The sequence below is a fragment of the Uranotaenia lowii genome, chromosome 1 (genome assembly GCF_029784155.1).
Source record: "Uranotaenia lowii strain MFRU-FL chromosome 1, ASM2978415v1, whole genome shotgun sequence".
In the NCBI taxonomy this organism is placed as follows: Eukaryota; Metazoa; Arthropoda; class Insecta; order Diptera; family Culicidae; genus Uranotaenia; species Uranotaenia lowii.
Window position 1 is genome coordinate 116,012,951 of NC_073691.1, and position 25,477 is coordinate 116,038,427.

A 25,477-nucleotide genomic window follows, 5' to 3' on the forward strand; every position below is an offset into this window, starting at 1 on the left:
GTGCAGGAGAGCGTGTTCTTTGGTGTAATTCGTTTGGCACAATTCGCAAAGTGTCGTATCTCGTACTGTTTTTTTACCGAATTTAACAATATCGGGATTTCTCGGATGGAATGATTGACGGCACTAATTAACTGGACAAGACGTTTATTTCAACAAGCGAATCATAAACAACGCGAAAAATTCGACTTTTCTACGAGAAATGCGGATGTTTCCTTTGAAAAAGTTCTTAAAATATGTGAATTTGTATTGAAAATTAACCAACTTTATTAAATCATTTGGCAAGGAACCCACGAAAACCCACCGACATTTTCTACATGCATTTGGATCATAATCACAACTGTCACTTCTCGAAAAATGAGGTACGCCAAACTGCTCGCAAGCAAGTTATTGCAATTTGAAAAATGTATAATTTTACCAAATATATTAAAACAAATATACCTCACTGTCAGCCTTCTCCATACATCTCATCAAGGACACGTTTTTCAGCACCACCTACTGACGAAAGTTCCTACTAATTCACTGATAGTACCACAATCACCACCACCAAGCGGCAACAGCGCCACCTACAAGTCAGAAATTCGCCAGAAGTAGTTCAGATCGTCGATGTTTACATATGGTGGTTAGGACTTTCTCCACATGACGGCGTGCTTGATATGTCGCCTTGTTTTTTGAAGAGTGAGGTATATTCAGGGTGGCTAGCGAACCGGGAAAACCGGGAAAAACTTTGGAATTTCATCTCGTCACCGGGAAACCGGGAAAAAACCGGGAATTTTGGCACCTCATCAGGAAAATTGTCATGTTGGAAATTTTTTCTCGGAATTTCAAAAATATTTTAAAAATTATTTCTAAATTTAAGAATGTTTTTGGCAGTCTTGATATAGATTAATGTCATAAAAGCTTATTTTCGTTCATTAGTAAACAAACAAAGTTTGAATTGCTTTTTTAACAATTTGCGGGGCAATTGGCGATTTGCCGTTCAAAATGACTCTCAGAGGGCCCTGCGATCAAAAGGGTGATATTATGGATTAAAACGTCAAGACACATATTATTTTTTCAAAACAAACGGAAAAATTCCCAAATTTTGGTGTTAAGAGGTCAATTAATCAAGATTGGATTGCTGATTAAGGTAAGAAAAAGTGAACTACACAATCTTCCATACTTTGCAAAGTCGGATATAATTCAATTGTTTGTTATTTTTTTAGGTTGTTGAAAACTGTATTGTTCCAAATTGTAACAGCGAGGAAAACCTACCCGGAATCATAATTTTTCAGTCTAGAGCATAAAGGAGTTTTTTTGAATTCATGATGAATCACTCGGAAGGTAATAAACTACAACCTTTATTAGTTAAAAAATAAAACAATTTTAGAAAACATTTTAGATCCGCGTTGAATCTCGGAGAAATATTTTTACATAAAAAATAAAACGCAACAATAACAAACATTCGGATTACAAGAACAAAAAGAAGTTTGCGTGTGAGAACGAAAGGAGGAAAGAAATACCGAAAGGCAATTGGCGAAATTAGAGAAAGTGGATTAAATAATCACCGATAAATTTATTACTTTCGATTTTGATGCATCGCAAATCCATAGCAGGATCGTGAACTTTATTCCTTCACAAAAGAAGAACCATCCTCCAAAACCATCATTATCATGGAATACTTGAATTTAACAAACCCGAGTTTAACCTTCCCATGCCGTTCGGGTCAATATGACCCGAAGCGCACATTTAAAATCTTTTTATCATCATTCCAATATACTGAAGAACTTGGAATTTTGACAGACCAAGTATGTTCTATGAAAATAATGATCAAATTAACGTCAAAAAATTGAAATTTGAGTTTTGAAAATCGGTTCATTGGGAAATGTAATACAGCTAAGCAAAGCAAAATTGGGATATCGTTTTTTTTAAATTAGATTTTTTTCTACCGGTAGATCTGAGATAGCGGTCAAAACTTTCATTGGACTCCAACATATCTATACACTGTCGGATAGTTGGATTCTTGACGATTTCAAACATCAATTAAACACTTAAATACAGAAAAGCTGTCAAAAGTTATGAGCATTTTAAAAATAAAATTGATTTTTCGGACTTTTTACTTTCTGAACCAGTTTCTGATAACTTGGTAATACATATCGACTTTATTTTAAAATTTTGAGTAATAAGAACAAATTACCTACACAATGAATATAATATCATCAAAATCGGTTAACATTTACAGCCAGGAGAACGAAATCAAACTACAACTCAAATTTCCCCGAAACGGATATTTTGCGAACGGCATGGGAAGGTTAAAATATAAAAGTTTAACTAAGCGATGTTTAGATGTTTGTTAAACTTATTCAATCCAAAATTTAAAACAATATTCTAGAAACAAGAATCCGAAACCATTTACACTCATTACTGAATTTATTTAATAAAATTTAAATAAAATTGTTTCAGTTGAAATCGACTACAAAAACGACATTAAATATATTGCATAAAATCTAAAAAATAAACTGTACAAAATCAGGTTTCTTAGAGAAGGAAACGACAATGTAGTTTTTCGAAAAGAAGCCTCTCGATTCTGTTTTATTTATGTAATTTATTTTAATATAGAGAAAATCAAGGAATGAATCATCAACGAGGATGTCTAACCCGGAAAAAAGCATTTCTCTGGAATAATCTTCAATTCATCGCAGATTAAGCTGAAAAGCCCGAGAGGAACCATTTGCAATTAAATGGTTTCAGCAACAGTTGAATTGAGCGTAACTTGAAAACAAATTTGAACTCGAATTTATCACAATTTCAACGTAGTGTAAAACATTCACAAGAAACTATCAGAACAGCTGAAGAGCTCGAAAATGAAATCAAAATTGAATTTGGTTGAGAAAATACCGAAAAATTCTGTTTGCTTATGGAAGAAATATCACAATAAGTAAATTATAGATTTTCTTATCTAATTCAATCATTGTTACTGGCGGAAAGTTAGCAGTTTCCAGAATAATTTTAATTTCGAAAACAACTTGTATTCACCGCCATGTAAAAAAACAGCTATCATCACCCTTTTGTAAGTTCCGTAACTGAAATCTAGTTAGCGCTGCATGTCAAAAAGTTTTGCTGCAAATCGCCAATATGAAACATCTAATTTTTTCGCTCTCCGCAAGTGTGCTAAACTTACAAGCAGAACTCCAATGTTGAAAATTTAATAATAAAACTATTATCGACAAAACTAACACTGTCAAACTGGATAAGTGAGAGTCCAAGGAACTGAACATTTTTTCCCGTTTATATGTTTTATGTAAAAATTGTATCGAAAACAAGCTCCTGCCGAAATCTAATGTCTTTACCCTGATACAGAATAATATCTCACATTCAAACGATTAAAGTTCAGCTTTGTCTTAACACGATTTTCTATATTTTCACGAATCTTTAGTTCAAATGACTAGGGAACTACTAAAGTTATTAATTGTTTTGTATTGAGAAAAAAAACAATTTTTTTAAACATGTCTTTGGATGTGCACAAAAAATTTAACCGCATTCAGATAATAACTAAATATTTTCCTGCAATGTAATGATTTTAAGTATTATAAGACAAATCCCCATTCAAGTTGACAAGCTGATTTGATATTATGTTTCGATGTATTTCTTTACATATTTTTATTCAAACTATACGATTTTTTTTCTAGAACTCTATAAACATTCTAGAAAATTTCACAGTGGCTCAAAAGTGCTACATTATGGTTTCAAGATCAATTGACCTCATTTTTTTGCAAAACTATTGAAATTAAGAAGCAAAACAACGAATAGAGGCCAATGTCTTTAGATTCGTTTTGAAAAATCAAGAAAAAAATTGATACGAAAAGACTACGTGTTAGAAGAAGCCAAAGTATTTGTCATGATTTCTAACCGTTATACAAGTTTTGGGATACAATTGTTAGAAATTTGAGACCCTTTGCAATATTTTTTTAATTTATCATGATTTTATATTAAAAAAAACAGTGTATTAAATGGAGAAATAATCATTTATAACTGAAAAAAACCGGGAAAAAACCGGGGAAAAACTTTGGAATTTCAATTCGAAAAATCGCTAGCAACCCTGTATATTGGTTTTATTAATATATTTGATTTTACCCTATTTTTTGCGATTTTGACAGAAAAAATCTACGAAACGAATAAGTTTTCCACTAGAATATCTCATTTGTGTCCATTCCAATCGAATACTGTGGAAATTTGAGGTATTGTATAGCTAAAAACAAAAATATATGAAAAAAACCATTTTTTGCAAGGTTTCCTTAAATTAATATTTTTGCAAGTAAGTACACAACATAGAGCTTAACAACGTTCTACAAAGTTGATGTGAAAAGTATAATGAACAACTTTGTAGAAGAAACCATGCCTGTATCTTGCTTCTGTAAAAAGTTAGATTTTGGCGCCACCTTGCGGAGAAAAATAGATCTAATACAAATCCATCAATAGATAGCGCAAATATAGTCGAGTAACTTTGTCGAAGACACCGATGAGCTACAACGAAGCCTCTGGCCTGCAGTCAATTTTGACCGCAAAAGTGTGGTTCCTGGCCCACTGTGCGACGGTTCGGACGGATAATAGAAATTTATTTTCCCAAACGGTACGAGACACACAACAAAGTGGCTAATTATATATATAATTGGGAAATCTGAATGGCACTTTGTATGGATAGGGTTTGCAATGACCAGTTTTTGTATTAACACGTATTTTCATAATTCCCAAATAGTATGGTGAATAATCGTGTCCACTAATTAGCCGGTTTAACATTCGGGTTTGGATATTGCTGAGGCCCATATTCCAATACCGTGGTTTCCTACTGAAATTCGATTGGAATTCATAATATTTCATTCCTTTTTCTCATGGTTAGCCATATATTTATACCAGGAGTTTGTACATTCTAGAGATTCAATTTAAACCTCCTGTACGCATCATCTAAAATAATGTGACTCAAATGTGTTTCTCAAACAATTTTCAGCTAGAATCAATTATTTTAAAGTTATTTTAAGTCCAAGAATTTTTTTATGAAAAAATATGCTTCAGGAACAAGGCTGTAAATCAGTTATTCAGTGCTCCAAAAACATTTCACTGCCTGAGAAAGCTGAAGTTAGAGTATCAGCAGCGGTCAGGTGCTAAAGCTATAATAACACTCCATTTTGACACTTCGACGGCGCACCGCAAGGTTTCAAACCAGGTGTTATCTTGCTCCTGGGTGTTAAAAAAGCGAACCAGGAGTCAAATATGAATACCGACCAGATCCTGATTTGACAGGTGCTAAAGTGTCTAGGGAAAATTTAGAAGAGAAAATAGCAACAAACAACAACAACACCTATCGATGCGTCACCAGTGGCAAAAATGGAAACCAGTTTAGAACTTATCGGTGCGCAAATGAGCTGCTAAAGCTAAAATAAGACCTAGAATGTGTCCTGGGTTAACACCTGGGACAGCACTTACCGGTACTGATGCTCTTAGAAGCTATATGCTGCACATACGGGAATTTCTTTCAAATTTTTTTTAAGATCATGGCCACAAAAAATGTAAAAAAACTTGTACTTTTCAATCAATCAACCGTCAAAGTTGTTCCTGTTATTTACAGGAGAAAAAAAGCGCAAATTTTCTGGTTTTACTTTCAGAAATATATTTATTATATTTTTGTCAAGCATCGCACCGCCAATGTAGTTACATTACTAGAACTGGTATGAAATTTTCTTTCTTTTGCATATAGTTTTATTGCCTAAATCTTACGATAACATACTCAAAATCCAGTGCAAAGCTGAATTTAGGTGTAGGAATTGTATCAAAAATCCGAATTGAAGAAAAGTTTGTAAAACAGCTACTTTTAAAAAGTCGTCATAAATTGTGCATTTCGTATTTCAAAAATCTAAAGATGCCAAAATGTGACAAATTACGTCAATTTTCCAATTCATTTTAGCTTAGCTTAGCTTAGCTCAGTTGACTACTCATATCCACCTTAAATCATTGAACTTGAAGTGCTTGGATATGATCATTCTTTTAAAACTTCAGATAGCATATTTGATAAGACTTTGCTCAATTGACGCACTTCGAATTCCATGATCGCTGGCGTGGCTAAGCAGAACAAGTTCTACCTCGCCAATGGTTGCTACTCCGTGATTGATCGAGGCCATCAGCTTTGTGCAAGATCCAAAAGAATGGTGCTTGGGACTAGCAGTTCATTCACAATGCACAAAACTCATGCTCTCCCTTTGAAAATGACCAATAACGGCGCCGGCCACGTCCTAGTAGTCAATAAGGAATGAAGGGGGGGGTTGTTAGTAGGATACCTCATAGGATCAATCAACAACCTTTTGTCTCTTTGTTTTCCAAAGGTTAACTTTGAAAAATTCAGAAACAAAGGTAAGTCAAAATCACCAACTATAGAAACCGTCTATACGTCTGCGAATCTATGTTTCAGTATCCAAGGAAAGGGTTTTGTTAGTAGGGAAAAGGTAATAGATCAGGATCCATTTTGGAGAATGGTGCGCTCGAATTTTCCTACACCCCCTATGCTCCTAGATTTTTCTTAAGGAAACTCCTATTTCTATCTTGAGGCAGTGAATTTTTTTTTAAAGTAAAGTAAAAAATGGTGTGCTTAAATTTTCTTTTAACTAATTTGTTTTCCTAATTCTTGTTCCTGTTACACTGATGTGATTTCAAAAACGATCCTTTAGATTTGAGATTCTTGTATCAAACTTCGAGGAATATTTATAACAATATTTTTAAATTATTAAAGATTTTGTAATGGATGAAGTGATTCTCCTTTTTGTTCCTTTTATTATTTAATTCTTTATGTAGGTTACGAAAACTGGATAAAATCGTTTTTGGAAACTCATCAGAGCAATTCAACTCTTTGCCTCAGTTGCACGGAGAAAAAAAATCAACCAATATTATTCATAGTACACAAGTGAGATATTCACTCTCATTCTTGCATATAAAAGATTAAATTAAAAAAAATCTTTTTAAAAAATTTGGATTTGATGGTTAAGCTGTAAAATTGGTTAACGAATGATTAATTTATGGCTTTTATTATAAGCTCACATGAGCAAAATATAATATTAACAGTCAGAATGAAACAGTTGACTTTTGACGCGAAATTGAAACATTTTTCTTTTTGGAGTCTTGCGGCATAAATTCTTGAAAAGCATCTATGATGTAGGTATGTTGTATTACATGATTTCATACATTCCAAAAATTCGAGAAACGAGATGAGAATTCTAAAGTGTAAAACATTTAGTTGAAATCTTTAATACCCAGACTAATTTAAAACTAAGTGAGAATTTACTTGCTGTGTGAATCTACTGAGCATTTTTTTTAGTGTCCATTGTAATTCACCGTGACTTCGCTGGAAATTTTCAAATAATATAGTGATGAAATTCAATTAATATAGTGATGAAAATTACGAATCAAACTACTTAAATAAGATCATTTAAATCTACGGTTGTATGACAAGGATCTCACTTCGTTTACTGTTAATTTTCATGCATTCTGGACTGGTCTTCACTGAATAGCATATAGCTAAATCGAAAAATGGAAATTAAAGAGATAGAGAGAGGGAAATACAAAATGAGTTGGAACTCTCTCGCCGAGTTTTATCCTCCAGTTGACGTATCGATCTCACGCTTGCTGTGGTAGCTTTTTGGTAGCTTCACTTTGGCTGACTTCATCCTTCTCAACCAAAAAAACACGTATCGATTGATACTCCCAGTTGGTCAAAATAAGCCATTTTCAAACATTTCACATTCATAACTATTAATTACGTAAAACAAGCCATTTCGTATACCACTCAAAAATTTCGAAAATCGCCCCCACAACCCAATACAACAGCACTAATTCCCTCCCAGCACTTCGACTTCAGCGAAAAACTTTTTTTTTTTCAGCACGCCAGCGTAGAATCGTCCTATTCCGAACACCATTTGCTCTGACAATTCATACCACATATTCACTTGTTTTAAAAATTTATTTCTTCGTGTTAAAGCAATCTTATATTGAATAATTTTAAACATTTATTCAACTTCCCAATCTGATCCAACTGTACCGCACGGCGTCTCATGCGCGAGTCTAATAACTAACTAAAATTTATTTGTAGGGTAAACTGAAAACCACTTTTATTAATTTCATCTGGTGCTCTTCCGGCTAATTCCACTTTTTTTGGGAAAGAACACTCAGGAATAATTCACCGAAACCCTAAATCAGGCATGTCAAACTCGTTTAGGTGTGCGGGCCGCATTAAAAAAATTTTATGACGTAGAGGGCCGCAGCCAAAATCAGTTAAATCGGTACATTCAGCTTTAGCTTTTTTTGCAGTAATATTTTACATAAAAATCAGTGGTGTTTTTTTGTGACCATTTAAGACGGGGCTACGCGGGCCGCATTGACCTAGACGGCGGGCCGCATGCGGCCCGCGAACCCCCAGTTTGACATGCCTGCCCTAAATTAACCATTGCAAATTTATTTTTCGGATAATTTTCTGAAACGTTAAAAAAATTTGACAGCAGCGAAAAAACACCTGTCAACTTTCCAATTCATTTTTTAAAAAATTTCTACTCTAACAGGAACAGCTTTGCCGGATGATTGATTAAAAAGTACGGGGTTTACACATTTTTTTTTTACATTTTTTGTGGTCATGATCTTGAAAAAAAAAATTGAAAAAAATTTCCGTATGCGCAGCATATAGCTTCTAACTTCAGCTTTCTCAGGCACTAAGTGAATTTTTTTTCGAGCACTTGATAACTGATATACAGCCTTGTTCTTGAAACATGTTTTTCATAAAAAAAAATTTCTGAATTCCGTCGTTGATGTATAGGATTTGGAATATTTTCGCTCAAAAAACTTGTTGATTCGCGAGAGCTGTGTAGAAGAATCATATCCATGGCAAAAAACCGCATAAAAAGAAGCCGTGTTAGAAAAGTTGAGCAAAATCAAACCGCGCAAAAAAAGACCTTAGGGGGCATCCATAAATTACGTAACGCTCCTAGGGGGGGAGGGGGTAAGTTATAGCGTTACAAATTGTGACATAGGGGAGGGGGGGACGTATGCTCATCGTTACGTAACGATTTTTTCCTTAAAAGTGTCAGTTTGATCGCAACTATTTTTAAGTCATGCAATTTTTGCAGAATGATATGCAAACCAAAACCAGCATAAAATTTGTAAGCTTCAACATAATTGAAACTAATTTGAAATCTCTCCTCTTTAAAGACTCTGAGATATACTCCTTAAAATGTGTATTGAATGTACGTGAAATATTCATTGGAGAACCGAATATTGGTAAATTTACCCCCAAGAAATCAAGTCAACCATAAGACGAAAAATTGTAGGGGAGAGTGGGGTATCGTGGGCCATGGGGAAACGTGGGCCACTTTAAATATCTCAGATGTGTGTTGAGATAAAAATCTCAAACCAACTGTCATCGTCGTCGCTTTGCGTGAGCATGTATTCCTATATGTTGTTGACTGAAATACGCATCATATGCTTCTTTTATTTACCAAACTAAAAAAAGTTAGAAAAATTTACTTACATAATTAAAAAAACACCCGCTTATTTCATCGATAGGGAACCTAAAGTGCATAACAAAAATATGCTCATACGCTTATGATCTTAGTTTTGTCATGATCTTTCACATGGAAAAGGAATTTTTGATGAAACATCAATAAGTCACAAAAACGCAACCAATTTGCAAATCATAGCTTGTGGGGAATCGTGGGCCACACATCTTGAATCACCCATATTTATATGTTTTTATACACATTCAGAACTTAAAATACGTTTTACCTATCTGTGAAGTTTTCTTATGCCAAATGAAGAGTTATGAACAATATTTTGTCCATTCCATATAAGAAATTTTGCCTAAACCTTCGGAGCCAGGTTTTGGAATCTATGCGATCATACACAGCTCTCTTTTTTATTTCATCATCTGAAATTGCTCTAAAATAACGAAATGAATTAGGAAATCACAGTTTTGGGTCAACTCATAGACTTTGCATGTTATTTGGTCAATTTGGATTTGGTGGCCCACGATTCCCCACCATTTTTCAAAATCCAAAAAATATTGCTGTTTTTCAAACAGTCAGAATTTGGGGAAAATAACTTATTAAAAATTAAAAAAAAACACTTTATGATACCTTGAAAATGTAGAAAACCATACCATTTTTTATTTTCATTTTATCTTTTATAATAAAGAAGTTATGGAACAACGAAAAAAAGTGGCCCATGATTCCCCACTCTCCCATACTATTTTTCTCAATTGGTATAAAAAATGCAATTTTGATTATTCCTACGAATATTACTACGTGGAGTATATTTTGCATAACAAGTTCTGCAGGAGCATGAGCAAAATAAAGTAAAAAAGGTAGATCATCAATGAACCAGCACAGAGCAACTCGCAATAAGGCAATCAATATATTTTATCAGAGAGTTATCATCAGTGAGCACTAAGAAGCGATTTGAATATATATTTATTCCGTTTTGAAGAATATTAAAAAATTTAAAATCATTTTTTACCTGCAGAAATCAGTAATCGAAAACCTGAGGAGATGGGAGGGGGGGGAGTAATTATCAGCGTTACGTAATTTTCATAGGGGGGTACGTCGAAGCGTTACGATCTGTGACATACGGGGGGGGAGGGGGTCAAAAAAGTGCATTTTTTGCGTTACGTAATTTATGGATGCCGCCTTAGTGTACACAAAGTGTCGGTATGTTTAGTTTAGTGTTAAGACACCTCCTTTCTTTTCAGTGAAGAACCTTAAAAGGGGTGCACCCATACTTTTTTTAATAACTTGAGAAATGATCGAGCAAATTTAATCAAGCTAAGCCAAGCTAAGCTAACTTGAGAAATGATCGAGCAAATTTAGCATAGAATGTTTTCTTGATTACTAAACAAGGGGACTTTCATAATTTTATCTAAAATAGAAAGATGAGTATGACTATATGAGGCGGAGGTCCTCAGGATCAGAGGGGTCCAAGTGCCAAAATTATCCATTTTGAGTTAAGTAGGGGAGAATGAGGATACTTGATCCCTGGGGATACTTGATTCCTTAGCTGTATCTCGAAACTGGAATGTCTTACAAAGATCAAATGTTCTAGAAAAATGTGCCAAAATGAGCAAAATAACAATGCTTGTAGTTTAAATTTTTTTAACAAAATAATTGTTTGAGTAGTTGAACTTTGTTTGAAAAATTTCACAAAATGTAACTTGAAGATCTTTTTTCATCACTTTAAAATGTTTCTTACATGGGAAAGTTATGAGAAAAATATATGTTCCAATGTATCAATCGTTCAAGCGTAAAATAAACTTCATAATGCCATATTTTCAAAGCAACGGAAAACTCTTAACTTTTTTCAGAAAAAGTTTTCTAAAATGTTAATTATGGGTACAATTGATCCCCTAGAGTTGGGTACAATTGATCCCCCTTCCAAATGGCATATTCTTCTTCTGGATTGATCATTATGATTGCTGATTACGAAATTAATAATATTTATCCAAAAACTTATATTTATCAAACAATTGTCTGAAGAAAAGAGCAAAAATAATTAATTTTCTCTTAGTTATAAAAAATAGCGCCTTTAAGTATGCAATGTTTTTAGCGTTGAGACAAAGTTATAGAATTTTCTTCTTATGTCTGCTATAAGTTGTGAAATGAGAACAAACATGACCAAAATAGTCAATTAACATCCTATCTCGGGGTTTTGTTAGATTTTTATACAAGGATTAGGGCTTCCTGAATAAAAGATCAAGTCTCCTTCAATAGGGGATCAAGTCTCCCCTAACTTCAGAAAAATCGCAATTTTTTTACTCCCACGAAAATGCTTCTAGTTTATCATCGGGTTCAAGTATCGTTCTAATTTTTGGAGCATAGAAACTTACAGAAATTACAAGCTGTCAAAAAATGTCAAAGACGGCGAGTTGCTAAATTTTTCCAAAAAGATATGGTGAAAATAAGAAAAGGGGATCAAGTATCCCCACTCTCCCCTATACCTAACGATTCTTCATGTTTTTATGTACATCTGGTGCAAAATTCAGATTTTTTATATTTTTTTGAACACCTTTTTGATTGAACTAAAACTGCTCGAATTCGAAAAATATATCAAAAATCGAGCACGTTCTCAACTTTGAAGCGCGTTTTTCGAAACTATCATTTGGGCACTGGGAACGTGAACCACTCTGGTCCCAAGCGTCTCATATATGTTTGTTTGTTTCTTTGTATGCACCTTATACAAATCCACACCGCCTAACCGATCAGCCTGAAATTTGATACAGTGATGTTTTTGGAGGAGGGTAAGGTTTTAGTAATAATTTTGAGACCCTTCCACTTACGAAAAGGGACCCTCCCATACAACTTTCGTTTTTTTCCCCGCGAACCAAAAGTCATGGCATCCATGTTGTCAATCGAATTTTTCCCCTTAGCGGGGTTGTTTTGACCATTACCATGGGCCGGCCATTAGAAACGAACATTTAGAATTCACGTGTACTGGACAGAAAATCAAAGCCTGTTTGTGATAGAAAATTTGATACCAGAATTTTCGGCGGGTTTTTTTTCTTCTACTGTTTGCAGCACGGGGTCAAAGATACCATCACTTAAAGATAAAGAAGTGGGCTTTGCCGTGAACATTAATTCTTCTATGTCCAACTGGTGATTGCCGTTGAAGATTGGGCCGAAAAAATACGACCGCGGGATTTGGGGAGGTGTTACTTTGCGCAGCTTTCTCCATGTTCGAGAGACTTGGAAATCTATCCGTCGGCCGTGGTCCTGTAACTATACAAGCGTTTTAGAAAATCTTGAATTCACTTAAATATTCAGTATTTATTAACTTACACTTACCATTTTGCATCCTGAATCCTCCTTATTTATAGCTTACTCCGATTCACTGGTTTGATTTTTAAAACGAGCGGCCGAACTTTATTCGATTTTTTGGTTTTCTGTTCTTCTTGCAAGTCAATGCAAAATATCTTCTAAGTTTGAAGTTTTTGTTTCAAAAAATTATTCTTTTCAGTTTAAAACATTTTTCTTCGGTTGAAAGAAAATTTACTTTGTTTCTAAAGAAATATGCAATTGAACAAATTTCTTTTGAATCAAAGAATTTGTTTGAAATCAAAGTCCAAAGTTATTCAATTCAAAAAATTTATTCTTTCTTTCAAAAATTATTCTTTTCAATCAAAACTATAATTCATTGATTCAAAGAAAACAGGAGCTGGATTTAAAAAAAAATGAATGTTTTGAATCAAAGTCAGATTTAATTCGTTCCAAAATTCAAGTTTACTCTGCGTGAATACACGGAATCGTCCATCTTGAGACAGGCAATCGTAATCATAGGCATGGTAGGCGAACAATTCGCTGTCAAAAAGCGCTCCGTCTCCACCCCCCACCAATGAGAAACTTTTGGTACTCCTTGCCTACTGTTGCTCAATATGCAACCACCCGTAGCTGTATAGGCACGCTGGTTATTACTCTACAAAAGCGTTGCCAGTAATGATATTTCACAACGTCGCTAGTTGGCAAGGTTGCCGATCACCAGCGCGAAAACTTCGGATTTCAACTTCAATGACAATATACGGACTTTGGATGTTCGCAACGCCATCTTAAGGATTCCGGCAACAAGATTCATGCATCTAGCCATGGTAACCAATGTGTGTCTTGGAAAAAAATTATATCAGCTTTAATAATATATTTGTTGCAAGTAAGTACAGACCCCGTTGAAATAAAATAGTGACAAAAAAAACCGTTCGATTTTGGCAACATAAAATTTACGGGCGTGTTGCTAAAAACGAACGGGGTCTGTACTGCAGAGCCATCTACAATGCTTTAAATGGTGAAAATATATTTTGGTTGATCTTTTGGACGAATTATTAAACTTAAATTGCCATCCGGAAAACACTTGATTTGAATTTGAATTAAACCGAAACTCAGCTTTTCTTATTGCACTGTGTTCGAAAAGAAAATCGTCTATTGAATGCTCAATTGGAAATCTTTTCGTTCATAAAAACAAGCATGTTGAAATTGATACCAACAGTGCGTATACGAACAACGGTTGCTTTGATAGTAAAATAGCTTGTACACTAGACTAGTTCACTTTTCGGTTTTTTTCGCAGATCAAAGCCGGACTCATATGGGTTGTTCCTCATGCATTTTCAAGTATTTCTGCCAAATTTGAGATCTTTTGAACTAAACTCTGTTCTGCGCAATGAGTTTTTGTGAAAAAAGACCATTTTTCTTGAAAATATTCTTATGAGAGTTCTAGCAAGCCACTGTTAATATTAAACGATAATTTTATGATGCATGGTGGTTGATATTATAACCATTTTTATGAATCTGTTCTAGATAATCGTTCAAAACAAACCAAAAAAATTTAAAAAATCATAAACTACCAACTTGTACAGAAATTTTACTTACAAGTTGAGAGTTAAAAATCTGTAGTAAATCAGAAAAAAATTTGTTTCACAAAATCTTTTTTTGTAAAGCTAACCCTTTTTATTACCTTTCTATTGATGCAAAAAATATACAAATTGGTTGTATAGCGGTCAAGTTATTTAAAGATGTTTGCAACAAATTTGATTTGATAAAATATTTTTCACTCAAGTTTGCTCCTCACCAACTTGTGCACAAGTAAGGAAATTTTATTCAATCAAGTACCCCATGACGGGGCCAGGAGTTAAAAAAGCGCGCGCTTTGATCAAGTTGTAAGCAAGTCCTCTTGATGCCACGTTTTTCATGTTGCATGAAGCTAAAACTTGAATAGGAACATAAATATGATTTAAAAACTGGTGCATAAATATTCGAATAACTTTGCTCCTATTTTAGCGATAATTACATTTTTAGCATCAAATGAATGGTAATAAACAGGGCTATCTTAATAAAAAAAGATTTTGTGAAACATATTTTTTCTGATTTACTACAGATTTTTAACTCTCAACTTGTAAGTAAAATTTCTGTACAAGTTGGTAGTTTATGATTTTTTAAATTTTTTCGGTTTGTTTTGAACGATTATCTAGAACAGATTCATAAAAATGGTAATAATATCAACCACCATGCATCATAAAATTATCGTTTAATATTAACAGTGGCTTGCTAGAACTCTCATAAGAATATTTTTAAGAAAAATGGTCTTTTTTCACAAAAACTCATTGCGCAGAACAGAGTTTAGTTCAAAAGATCTCAAATTTGGCAGAAATACTTGAAAATGCATGAGGAACAACCCATATGAGTCCGGCTTTGATCTGCGAAAAAAACCGAAAAGTGAACTAGTCTATTGTACACCCATGGGGTCGGTGTAGGATGTCGTCACCGTCGGGAAACATCCGAGTCGTAGTGTTCCAAGTCCCGAATGTGTGCCGTGACAGGCGCGAGTCTAGGATAAGCTGCTCTCGATTTGGCACACAACGGGCAGGAAAATCCGCGGGCCAAAAATCCTAGGGTTGCCAACCAAGGGGGATAAAGAAGACCGGACAACGGTCGGAGTAGACTGACCCCATCGACGGGGGGGCTGTCGAGTAGAGTGCGTCCGACCCCACGGTTTGAAGTTACAAAGATAAGACAATACCTTCTGCGCAGCGGATGCCGTGGGTGCACCGCGTTCGTGCGTAGGATGCTCCACCTTCGGGGAGTATCCGAGTAGAGCGGTTCTCAACGACAGAAGCTGCGGGGATAAGACTTGACCTTCTTCGCAGTGGAAATCGTTGGGAAAGGGTTATTCCACGTTCGGGGAATACCCACGGGTAGAGTGGCTCTCGACGCCGGGTGAGCTATTCGAGTCGGAGTAGGATGACGTCTTCGTCGGGAATCATCCGAGTCGTTGCGTTAAGTCCCGCGCGTGTGCCGTGACAGGCGCGAGTCTAGGATAAGCTGCTCTCGATCTGGCACGCGACGGGCAAGGTGGCAAACTTCGAACCCTGAAGATAAGGGGTCGGGCTTCGAGTCGTTAGAGGAGAGGTCAGGCCTCAAACCTTCAGGCGGAGAGGTTTGTGTGGTCAACCCCGAGTCTTTATGATAAGAGGTCGGGTCCCGAGTCGTAAGAGGAGGGATCAGACTCCTTACCAACAAGAGGAGGGGTACAAGTGGTCACCTCGAGCCATTACGAGGAGAGGTCAGATTTCAAGTCGTTAGAGGAGAGATCGAGCCTTGAATCGTGCAGAGGAGAGGTAAACCTCGAGTCGATGCGAGGAGGGGTCGGATCTCAAGTCGTTAGAGGAGAGATCAGGCCTCAAGTCGCGAAGAGGAGAGGTTTGTGTGGGAATCTCGAGTCATTGCGAGGAGATGTCGGTTCTCAAGTCGTCAGAGGAGAGTTCAGGCGTCAAGTCGTAAGGATGAGAGGTTTTGCTGAAAGTGGTCTCGTTAATGAGTATTGCCTTTGAGCGCATTAGCGCGAATAGACCTCCCACTATTGAAGCATAGTGTACTAAACAGTTCGAGGTGGGAACCAGGTCTGCGGCCCCAGGTGGAGTTTAGGGAGTAGGGGGTATACACGGAGTATATCATGAGTCTTCCCATTGTACCCATGGACCCAGAGCAGCAAACTGGGGGGACGCGGTGGCTCGCCGTGCCTTGGAATACAATCCGTAAACCGGGATTTACCACCTGTGGTTACCAACTAAAAAAAAAAAGCTATTTTAGTCGCCTGTTATGATCCCTCTTCTCAGGGAGCAGCACTGAACGTATAGAAAGAATTATCTATAAGTTACATGGGTGTGACGGGGTACAAGCGAGGGGTCTTGGATAAAATAATGAGCCTACATTTAGGATGAATAAAATACTACTGGCCTAGGTTAGGAATATATTGATAAGAAATATATTGATTAATAATTAAAGTAAAAAATTAATGGTATTATTTCAGCTAATTGTTTTTTTAAGATCCTACTCTAAATAGTAGGCTTCCATTCCAAAAACGAGCTACTGAGAAAAAATTTGAATTTCATGTTAAACACAAAAAAACATTGCCGCAGCCCGTGGCGTAGACGAGAGCCTTTAAGTCTTCTAAGCCAGTGGGTATGAGATCGAATCCCGGTCACGGCATACATAGTACACTTTCTGTGGGTTGGTGGTTTTAGCATTTGTAAGGGCTAGCCATCATATCCTCGAAATATGTACGCTTAGAGTTAAGAAAAAGGAATCTTTTCGAGGAAACATCAAGTTTCATTGAGATCCTGTATGTGTTTGTGTTCGTTTTTAAACATGCCTCACAAAAGTTGAATAACTAATTTCTTTATTAGCAAGTATTAGCAACTACTTTTTGTTTTTTTTTTTCAAAAAGTAGAAACATAGTTCTTTATTTTAATACGTAACTCGACGCGGAATTTTACTGAAAAACTATACTTTAAGATGTTTGAAATTGATGAAAATCCGTGATTTTTTATGTCAAACTATTTTTGCTTTAACTAGGACAATATATTTTGTAAATTTAATATGTTCGAAGTTAAAAGTTCCAGAAATATAAATATCAAAATTTTTATCAAAAAAAAATGAAAAATAAGGTTTGGTCACAACTTTTATAGGTTCTACCTCACAGTACGATGGGGGAATCATACATACACTGCCGACCAAAAGTTAAGGATCACTCGCTAAAAAACATGCAAATTTTGATCGTTCATATCTCAGCCATCTTAAGACATATTGAAAATCTTCAGATCTCATTAGAAAGATAATTAGCAAAAGTTATTTCGGAGGTATTTTGCTCAGATATAATGTTTTAGTTTTGGGCCTTAAACTTAACCTAAAGTTAGAACATTTTAAAAAAATCGCATTCAATATTCAAAGCCGATCATCTCGGGATAGGGTGGACCAAATTTAGAAAAAAAGAAAAAAAAAGAATTGCATTAGAATCCTTATTTTTCACTTCTCAAAACACAATAAAAAAAATTGAGCAAAAATTTAAGAATGTACCTTTCATTAGTAAAATAGACACTTAAGTTATCGTCCAAAAGTTTGGGATCACCCCTTAGTATGGTGTATGTATGTATCGGTAGCAAGGTCCAGCCTATGTCTGTGTGGCTTGTCCTTCGAATTGCTTCTCGGGCTTCCACGGCCGATGGTTCGTCGAGGGAAGGCATCCAACCTTCAGAGACCTACAATGGTTGGCGATCCACTCCGCTTGCAATAGTTTCTTCAGATTAACCCCAGATGCATTCCCTCTGAAATATATAACTATTTATACAATGAAACACATCTTACCTGTCGGCAACTTATGGGTTAAGTTTAAAGTACAACACTAAAACATTATGTCTGAGCAAAATACCTTCGAATAGCTATTACTCATTATCTTTCAAATGAGATCAGAAGATTTACAATATGTCCTAAGACGGCTGAGAAATGAACGATCAAAATTTGCATGATTTTACCGGGTGATCTCAAACTTTTTTTCTGCCGAGTATTCATTTCACTTTTGTAGTGTTAGTAAGAGGCAGCCGTAATCTTCAAGGCGAATCAACGGTTAGGTTTTAATTTACTTAAGGGGGGGGGGGGGGGGGGGGGGTAGGGTCTAACGGGTATAAAAAACACCATTTTCACGATTGTTTTCTAGAGCTATCGTTCAAACAAATGTATTCAATTTTTTTGCATTATACAAAGCATTGTTAAAAGAACATTTAGTAATTTTTTCGTAGAAAAATATATTTTTCAATACCGGTGACGGAGCATTTTCGAGGATGTCTTTTTGAAAACAGGATTTGCGGTGGACACTGTATCTCAGCACAGAATCATCTGAAGTCAAAAAATCAAAGCAAAATATTTTTAATAGATGTTTTTCTGGACCCCAACGTTTTTATTTAATTTAAAAATATTTTTATGAAATTTTTGTGGCTGTTTGAAGTAAAAACTACGATTTTTCACTTAAAAATCCGCCATTTTTCACGTCTAAAATCTCCCCAAAGTAAAAAAAATCAAAAAAGAAAAACGGTTGGGGTCTGGTATTTTATATGTAGAAAATATGTTCCAAATTTGAAAAGAATCGGATAAGTAGTTTTCAAATGACGATGTCCACGGACTTTAAAAATGTGCTTTCGAGAAAAATGCGTTTGAAGTTTCTGCTCTTTTTTTTTTTTTTTTTTTTTAATATGTCTTTATTTGTATCAAATCATCATTACATTTTTATTACATTATTGCATTAAACTAGGTGTTCAGCTCAATAATGAACTGTTCATTGCCCTATAGTTAACTAGATTATAAAAATTATTTTTAAGATTTAAATTTGCTGAGCGCAATCAAGTTTTTAATGTAGGAGAACATCCTGTAATAGCAAAAATATTTTATACTTAAAACTAAACACTATCTTAAAATTAAACTAAACATAAAGAGAACGAATCTCTGCGATGGAAGACTGCATCGATTTGCCTCTGAAGTTGGAGATGATGTTGTTGGCCATCTCTCCGATCGATTCTATGCCTGCAATCCGATGAAGATCTTCGGTGCTGTGCCAAGGTGGAAGCCGCAAAATCATTTTCAGAACTTTGTTCTGAATCCTCTGGATGGCTTTCTTCCTCGTCGCGCAGCAGCAAAGTTTCTGCTCTTGCTTTCTTGCAGTATTAGATAGGAGGAGATAAAGGCCTATAACTTCTACAGTTTTGCTTCAATTGACTTGAAAATTTGACACAACATTCTTGAAATGTTTTACAATAAGAAAATAAAAAAATAAAAAAATCGATTTTTTGAAAGTGTTAGACCCTACCCCCCCCCCCCCCCCCCCCCCCCCCTTAAGGAAAGGGAAGAGGATTGTGTGGGGTTGCTCTCGGAAACAGATTTCCGTCTTTGATCGGTAGTGGCTTCCTGTAGCGTGGTATTGTTACCTGGCTATAAATCAAGATTTCCAAAATCGAAATCAAAATGTTGTAATTAAATAGTTATTTATGCAACAAGTTGCAAAAATATGAAATTTCTACGATCAACAAAAAAATAAACCACAAGTAGCTGTTATAATAAATATTATTTCTAGGTGTTTTGCTGTTGGTATGTGTTCAAAAGTATCTTCCATGATTGAATCATTACAAACGCCTGTTAGCATGAAGATTCTTCTGATTCCGGTACTCCGCCATATGCATCATGACGCAAATACGGCGGCGCTGGTTCGAACATTATGCCACAAACTGTTACCTATGTATCCCTCAGACCAGTTTACTATAGCGATTATCCAAACCTTATCAAAGCTATCTTTTGCAACACTTGTTGATATTCCAGAGCAGGTGGATACCTTGCTCATTCAGCTGGCAGATCCTAGAAAGAAAGTACAGTATGCAGTGTTGCAGTGTATGAACAGATTGGCTGAGAAAGGTGCTTATTTGTGGACTAAGCATGCCATCAACAAACTTTTAAAGCAAACTATGCAGTGTTGCTATCCAGATATGGCTTTAAATATCATAATAACTCTAACTGGCTGCCAAACCACCTGCCATACAATGTTGAACGAAGAACGAAGTCATATTCTGGCTATTTGCAAAGATAGCTTATTGCTGGTAAACAACATAGCCGGCAAAGCGTTAACTATACTAACGAGATTGGTATCCTATTGGTAAGTAAAGTATTTATGGCATTAGTTGAATTTCACAACCACTCCAACCAAGTACTTGCGAAAATAACATAATATATTTATTTTTAGCTATAAAGAGGATAAAACGCCACCGATGTGTTTTTTGGAATACTTGAATATGAATCTTGAGTACCTTACACTATCAGCCCTGCACAACAAAGTGCCTTTGACAGATTTGAAAATATATCTAAAATGCTGTATACTGTATTCGAATTATAATACTGATTTTCGTGAAAACATCTCAGAAACAATGACAGAAATGTTAATAGATGGGACCGGTTAGTTGTATCTTTATATTTAAACTGAATAATTCGTTCACTAATCAGACATTGTATTCCCAGAACATTCTACGCCACATCTTAAACTGGTTTGTGAAGCTCTTGGAGCAATTTGTGCAAACTTTTCTTCGACGTGCTTTGATTCGTCCCAGAGCCGTAACCAGTTCAACTGTATATTGGGTCATATATTGAAAAAGTTAGAATCATACACTCAACTTTCCGCCAACGATAAAGACAACACTGCCATTGTGGAAATTCTAGTTACTATATGTTTGCAATCCGTAATGGGTAGGGTAATTCCGCCGAGAATGTTTCGAGTCTTTGATAACATTTTAAAAATAACCAACCTTTGGACACAATACAGAATAAGCCGCGCAGCTTCAAGGTAAGCTTCCTTTTGTTCATGTTTTAGTTTAAAAATTGTTAGCTATAAAAAAAAATCCATCCCTTTCAGGTATGGACAACATATCCTTGCAGCAATGATCTACCAAAAACTGGCCAAACATGTATCACTAGAAAAATTGAACTGTTTTCTCATCGCAATGTTCCAAATTTCGAAAGCAGAGTGCATCCTCAACTACGGAATGGAATACGAATCTATTATTCAAATTTATCCCCAAATCACCGATATGAACGCGTCACATTTTTCGTTACTTGATCGATTAGAAAAATCCGTCGACCTGTATTGCATGGCAGTTTCAACACTGAAGGTAGGTGTAGTTTCGTTTATTTTCACAAACTTGGTGGTATGCTAAAACAGCTCCAAACTGATTTTATTCGACTTTTGGTGACCTAAAACGATTTTATGATTCCACAAGAAACGTTTCAGAACTTATAGGCCTTTAATCTGTTGACAGGGAACACTTTCGGCTGGACAAAGTTGTAGATAGAACTGGAATGACTTTATTACAATAATTCGATACTTTATTTACTAAAACTATCTATGGTTACAGTTTATAATTATTTAGTTATAATGTGTTTGTTGTTATTCGTCTCATCTATTGCGACGATGAGACTGTGGCGAGATTCCTTCACGGTTAGGGTCTATATGCGGGTCTCGAAGCGATATCTCAGGAACGGTTGAAGCTAGATACGATCATGGAATTTTCTGACTTTTCCTAAATTACCAATAATAGTAATCCGGGTCAATATGACCCTAACCGGCTAATTGTCCTGTTTTTAACCGCGAAGGAAAGTTAAAGGCCCATTTACACTTCTCGTGAAAATGAGAAAATAAACGTGAAAAATCTTATGCTGTCAATAACTCAACAACGCGACTAAACTAGATTTTGCAACATGGTGGAATCGATGGCGAATGGTTGAAAGATAAAAATCCAACTGGGTTTGTTGTTAAGCCCTCATCCGTCCCAGAAATGTGTACACCCAAAATTCAGCCTCTGTGCCAATGGCGTGTAGTCAATTACATAGCATCATTGGTACAAGAAGATAACGCGACCGGTGCTGATTCGATTTGCTCCCACCGGCATCAACCTCCCAAGTTAACCGAATTGCGTATGTCTGAAAGAAACAAAAAAAAAACGTTCTCACCTCCCTCCCTATCGCATCACAAGACGAAGAAGGATAGAAATAAATACCGGCCAACACCAGGCAGCCAGCGAACCGAGCACTGTGCGTGTGAATGTAGCAAAAGCAACAACAAAAACATCCTTCTACTTCTAATTCAATCCCTTCAATCCACCGGCAAACAACCACGGCCAAGCTGTGCGTGTGTATGCAGTAAAAGCAACAAAAAAAACATTGCTTCAATTCAATCCATGGGCAAACAACCACGGCTAAGCTGTGCGTGTGTATGTAGCAAAAGCAACAACAAAAACATTGCTTCAATTCACTGGCAAACAACCAAGCTGCCCGGCTTTAGCAGCTGTGTATATGTAGCGTGTGTATGTAATAGCAGGCAGTAAGCAAAGCACAGTTCTCATTCAATGGGTTTCCCGTTCCTTCACTCCCGTTCCCTTTCCCGTTTCCATCACAAGACAAAGGAATGCATTGAAAGGAAGCCAAACGCCGGGAAGCCGCCGTTGTGCGTTTTTTTCTGTGATTGATCGGTGGCAGAAAGCCTATGACAAATATCCCTCGTCCTTCATGAAGCTCAACTAGCACACTGGTTAGGATGTCGGACTGGCAAGACGATATAATTGGTGATTTGAGTTCGACTCTCCCTACGGGCGCTGTAGTTTATATTTTTATTTTCTTGTTTCTGGGATGAATTATCCAATAGGAAGGAAATCCCATAAAATGTTTTTCTTGTTTTGCTTGAATGTAGTGGTCATGCATCATATTGGTTGGGAGCCGAGTCCTTATGCCAGTTACGGTTTTTCAAACATATCATCTTCGGCACAGTGCACATTTCAGCGCATTATCGGCACAGAGATTTGCTAAATAGGCATTGGATTTTTGCAACCTCTTCTATGGGTGTACCTTCCCGTTACGAGTGTCAATTTGAATTGCTGACTAAGGGCCCTATCGACTTCAGTCACTGTCGAGTCGAGCAAAGTGTCGTATTACGGTAGTCGAGTGAAACAGCTGAGTCACGAACCTTCAAGCAGTCGACTCAGTCGAGCTACTCGACTGAAATTCGACTCGACTCGACTACTGTAATACTAAAATGGCTCACTCGAGTAAAATGACTCGTGACTCGTCTTATGTAATAGGGCCCATAAGTTATAGTTTTGGAACCCTCGTAAAGTAACTCAAATATGTTTTTCAGGCATTATTCACATACAACACTTCAATTTTCCGTAATTCACGGTCTAAGAAAAAAATTTAAAAAAAATCTTCGGAAAAATACTGTAGATCAGCTACGGAATGCTAAAAAAAATTCACTTAGTGTCCAAAAAAGCTGAAGTTGGAATCTGTACTTTCCATATAAGGATATATTTTTTTTAAATGTGAAAAGTGGTTCAAAGCCCGTACTTTTCAATCAATGAATCGTCAAAATAGTTTAAGTCGCACTAGATAAATTTTGAAAAGAGGATTGAAAAGTTGACGTTATTTGGCCTTTTGTATTTTTAGATTTTCAATATATTCAATGTCAACATAGAATTGCCAAAGGTAGCTGTTTTTCGAACCTTTTGTCAATTAGCAATTTTTCAGATTTTCTAAGACTTAAATTCAACTTTGCACTGCATTTTGAATATATTAACGCGAGATTTCCGTCATAAATTTATATTCACCAAAAAGGTAATTTCATACCGATTCTAGTGGTGTAATGCGATACTTAACAAAAATATGATAAATAAAAATGTGACAAAGTTTCTGAACACTGAAAAGTCAGCGCAAATTACAGCTAGCAGCTGCTTGTTCGTTTCGAAATTGGATGGGACTGGGATGCAGAAACGATCAAATAATAAGATGATTCGTACCAGGTGAGTATCTTGGCGTCAAACGGTGCCTACACTTCTTTCTATCTGCGCCAAAAACGCTGAACATACCTAAGTTTGTCTAATTTCGATAGCATATTTGTGTTAAGTATTGCAGCGCTAATGTAGGTAATTACACCACAAGAATCGGTACGAAATTTACTTTCTGATGAATTGAATTTTTTGCGAAAATTTGGCACGAATATTTTCAAAATCCAATGCAAAGTTGAATCGTAAAAATCTGAGAAATTGCAAATGACAAAAAGTTGGAAAAACAGCTAAATTTATCTGGTATGACTTGAAGAATTTTGACGGTTCATGGATTGAAAAGTACGGTTTTTACAACACTTTTTTACATTTTTGTGGTCATTATCTCAAAACTTAAAAAAAAAATTCTTATATGCAACGTATAGCCTCTAACTTCAGCTTTCTTGGAAACTAAGTTTAATTTTTTTCAGCATTCCATATAATCTACAGTTAACATCTACATGCATGTTTTTCACATTTTTTTTTTATTAGACGTGGTCATTACGTGGTTTCTAAAACTATAAGTTTTTTAAAAATTGGTTAAGAAACAAGAGAGATATAGCGGTTTTAAGCGAGGGTGTCAAATTGACACTCAAGGTCTGATTATGGAGTTTTTTTTTCCTGAGCTTTCGAGGTGCGTCCATAAAAAAGTAATGATGCAAAATTAAAGAATTCAAGAATTCATTCAGGGTCTTCCAAGATTTTTTTAATTTGGATGCACCCGAATAAAGTTACGGGGAGCTGGAACGTTAACACGATACTCGATCGTAGATTTCTTGCTCATAGTTAAAGTTCTTATAGTTTCTTCCTTAAAATGGGTCTTTTTTTTCACAATCGAAAGTGTTCTCAACACATAATAGTTGAACCGTCATACTTTGAAAAGAACAACAAAGTTTCAAGTTTAAACCTTAAACCGATTGCATTTCATTTTCAGGCAACTTCTTCTCCTCAATATCAAATGATTTTCCAAACGGAAATAGTAAACTTGAGATGTCAATTCCTGCAATCTCTACACAACCTGGTAGTGTTGAGAAATACCCTATGTATCGCACCACCCTCTGCGATATCCAACACTTTAGCGCAAAACATGCGGGATCCGCTCCAAAAGTTCGGACATATAACGAATCAGCTTCGGAAAAACATCAAAAACCTGAAGGCATGTGAAGATGCTTACTCCAAGTTGTTCAAGAGTTCGTTCGATGCTGATCCCTGCTCTTTGGAATATCTGAATGGGTAAGTTGTACATGTAATTAAATTGAATCAATCCTT

The 25,477-nt window shown here is 35.8% G+C and overlaps 1 protein-coding gene and 1 long non-coding RNA gene across 2 annotated transcripts in view; both read left to right on the plus strand.

The window, feature by feature from the left end:
• Window positions 1-25,477, plus strand: part of LOC129739206 (integrator complex subunit 7) — a 53,952-nt gene that overhangs the window by 19,198 nt on the left and 9,277 nt on the right. Inside the window, exons 5-9 of the mRNA XM_055730629.1 lie at window positions 19,933-20,505; window positions 20,593-20,801; window positions 20,865-21,186; window positions 21,256-21,511; window positions 25,143-25,441. Coding sequence (XP_055586604.1) covers window positions 19,933-20,505; window positions 20,593-20,801; window positions 20,865-21,186; window positions 21,256-21,511; window positions 25,143-25,441 — 1,659 coding nt within the window. The remainder of the gene's footprint in view (window positions 1-19,932; window positions 20,506-20,592; window positions 20,802-20,864; window positions 21,187-21,255; window positions 21,512-25,142; window positions 25,442-25,477) is intronic.
• Window positions 952-1,878, plus strand: LOC129739208 (uncharacterized). Its single transcript, XR_008735769.1, has 3 exons — window positions 952-1,126; window positions 1,203-1,320; window positions 1,379-1,878. It is a non-coding gene; the product is annotated as an uncharacterized LOC129739208 (long non-coding RNA).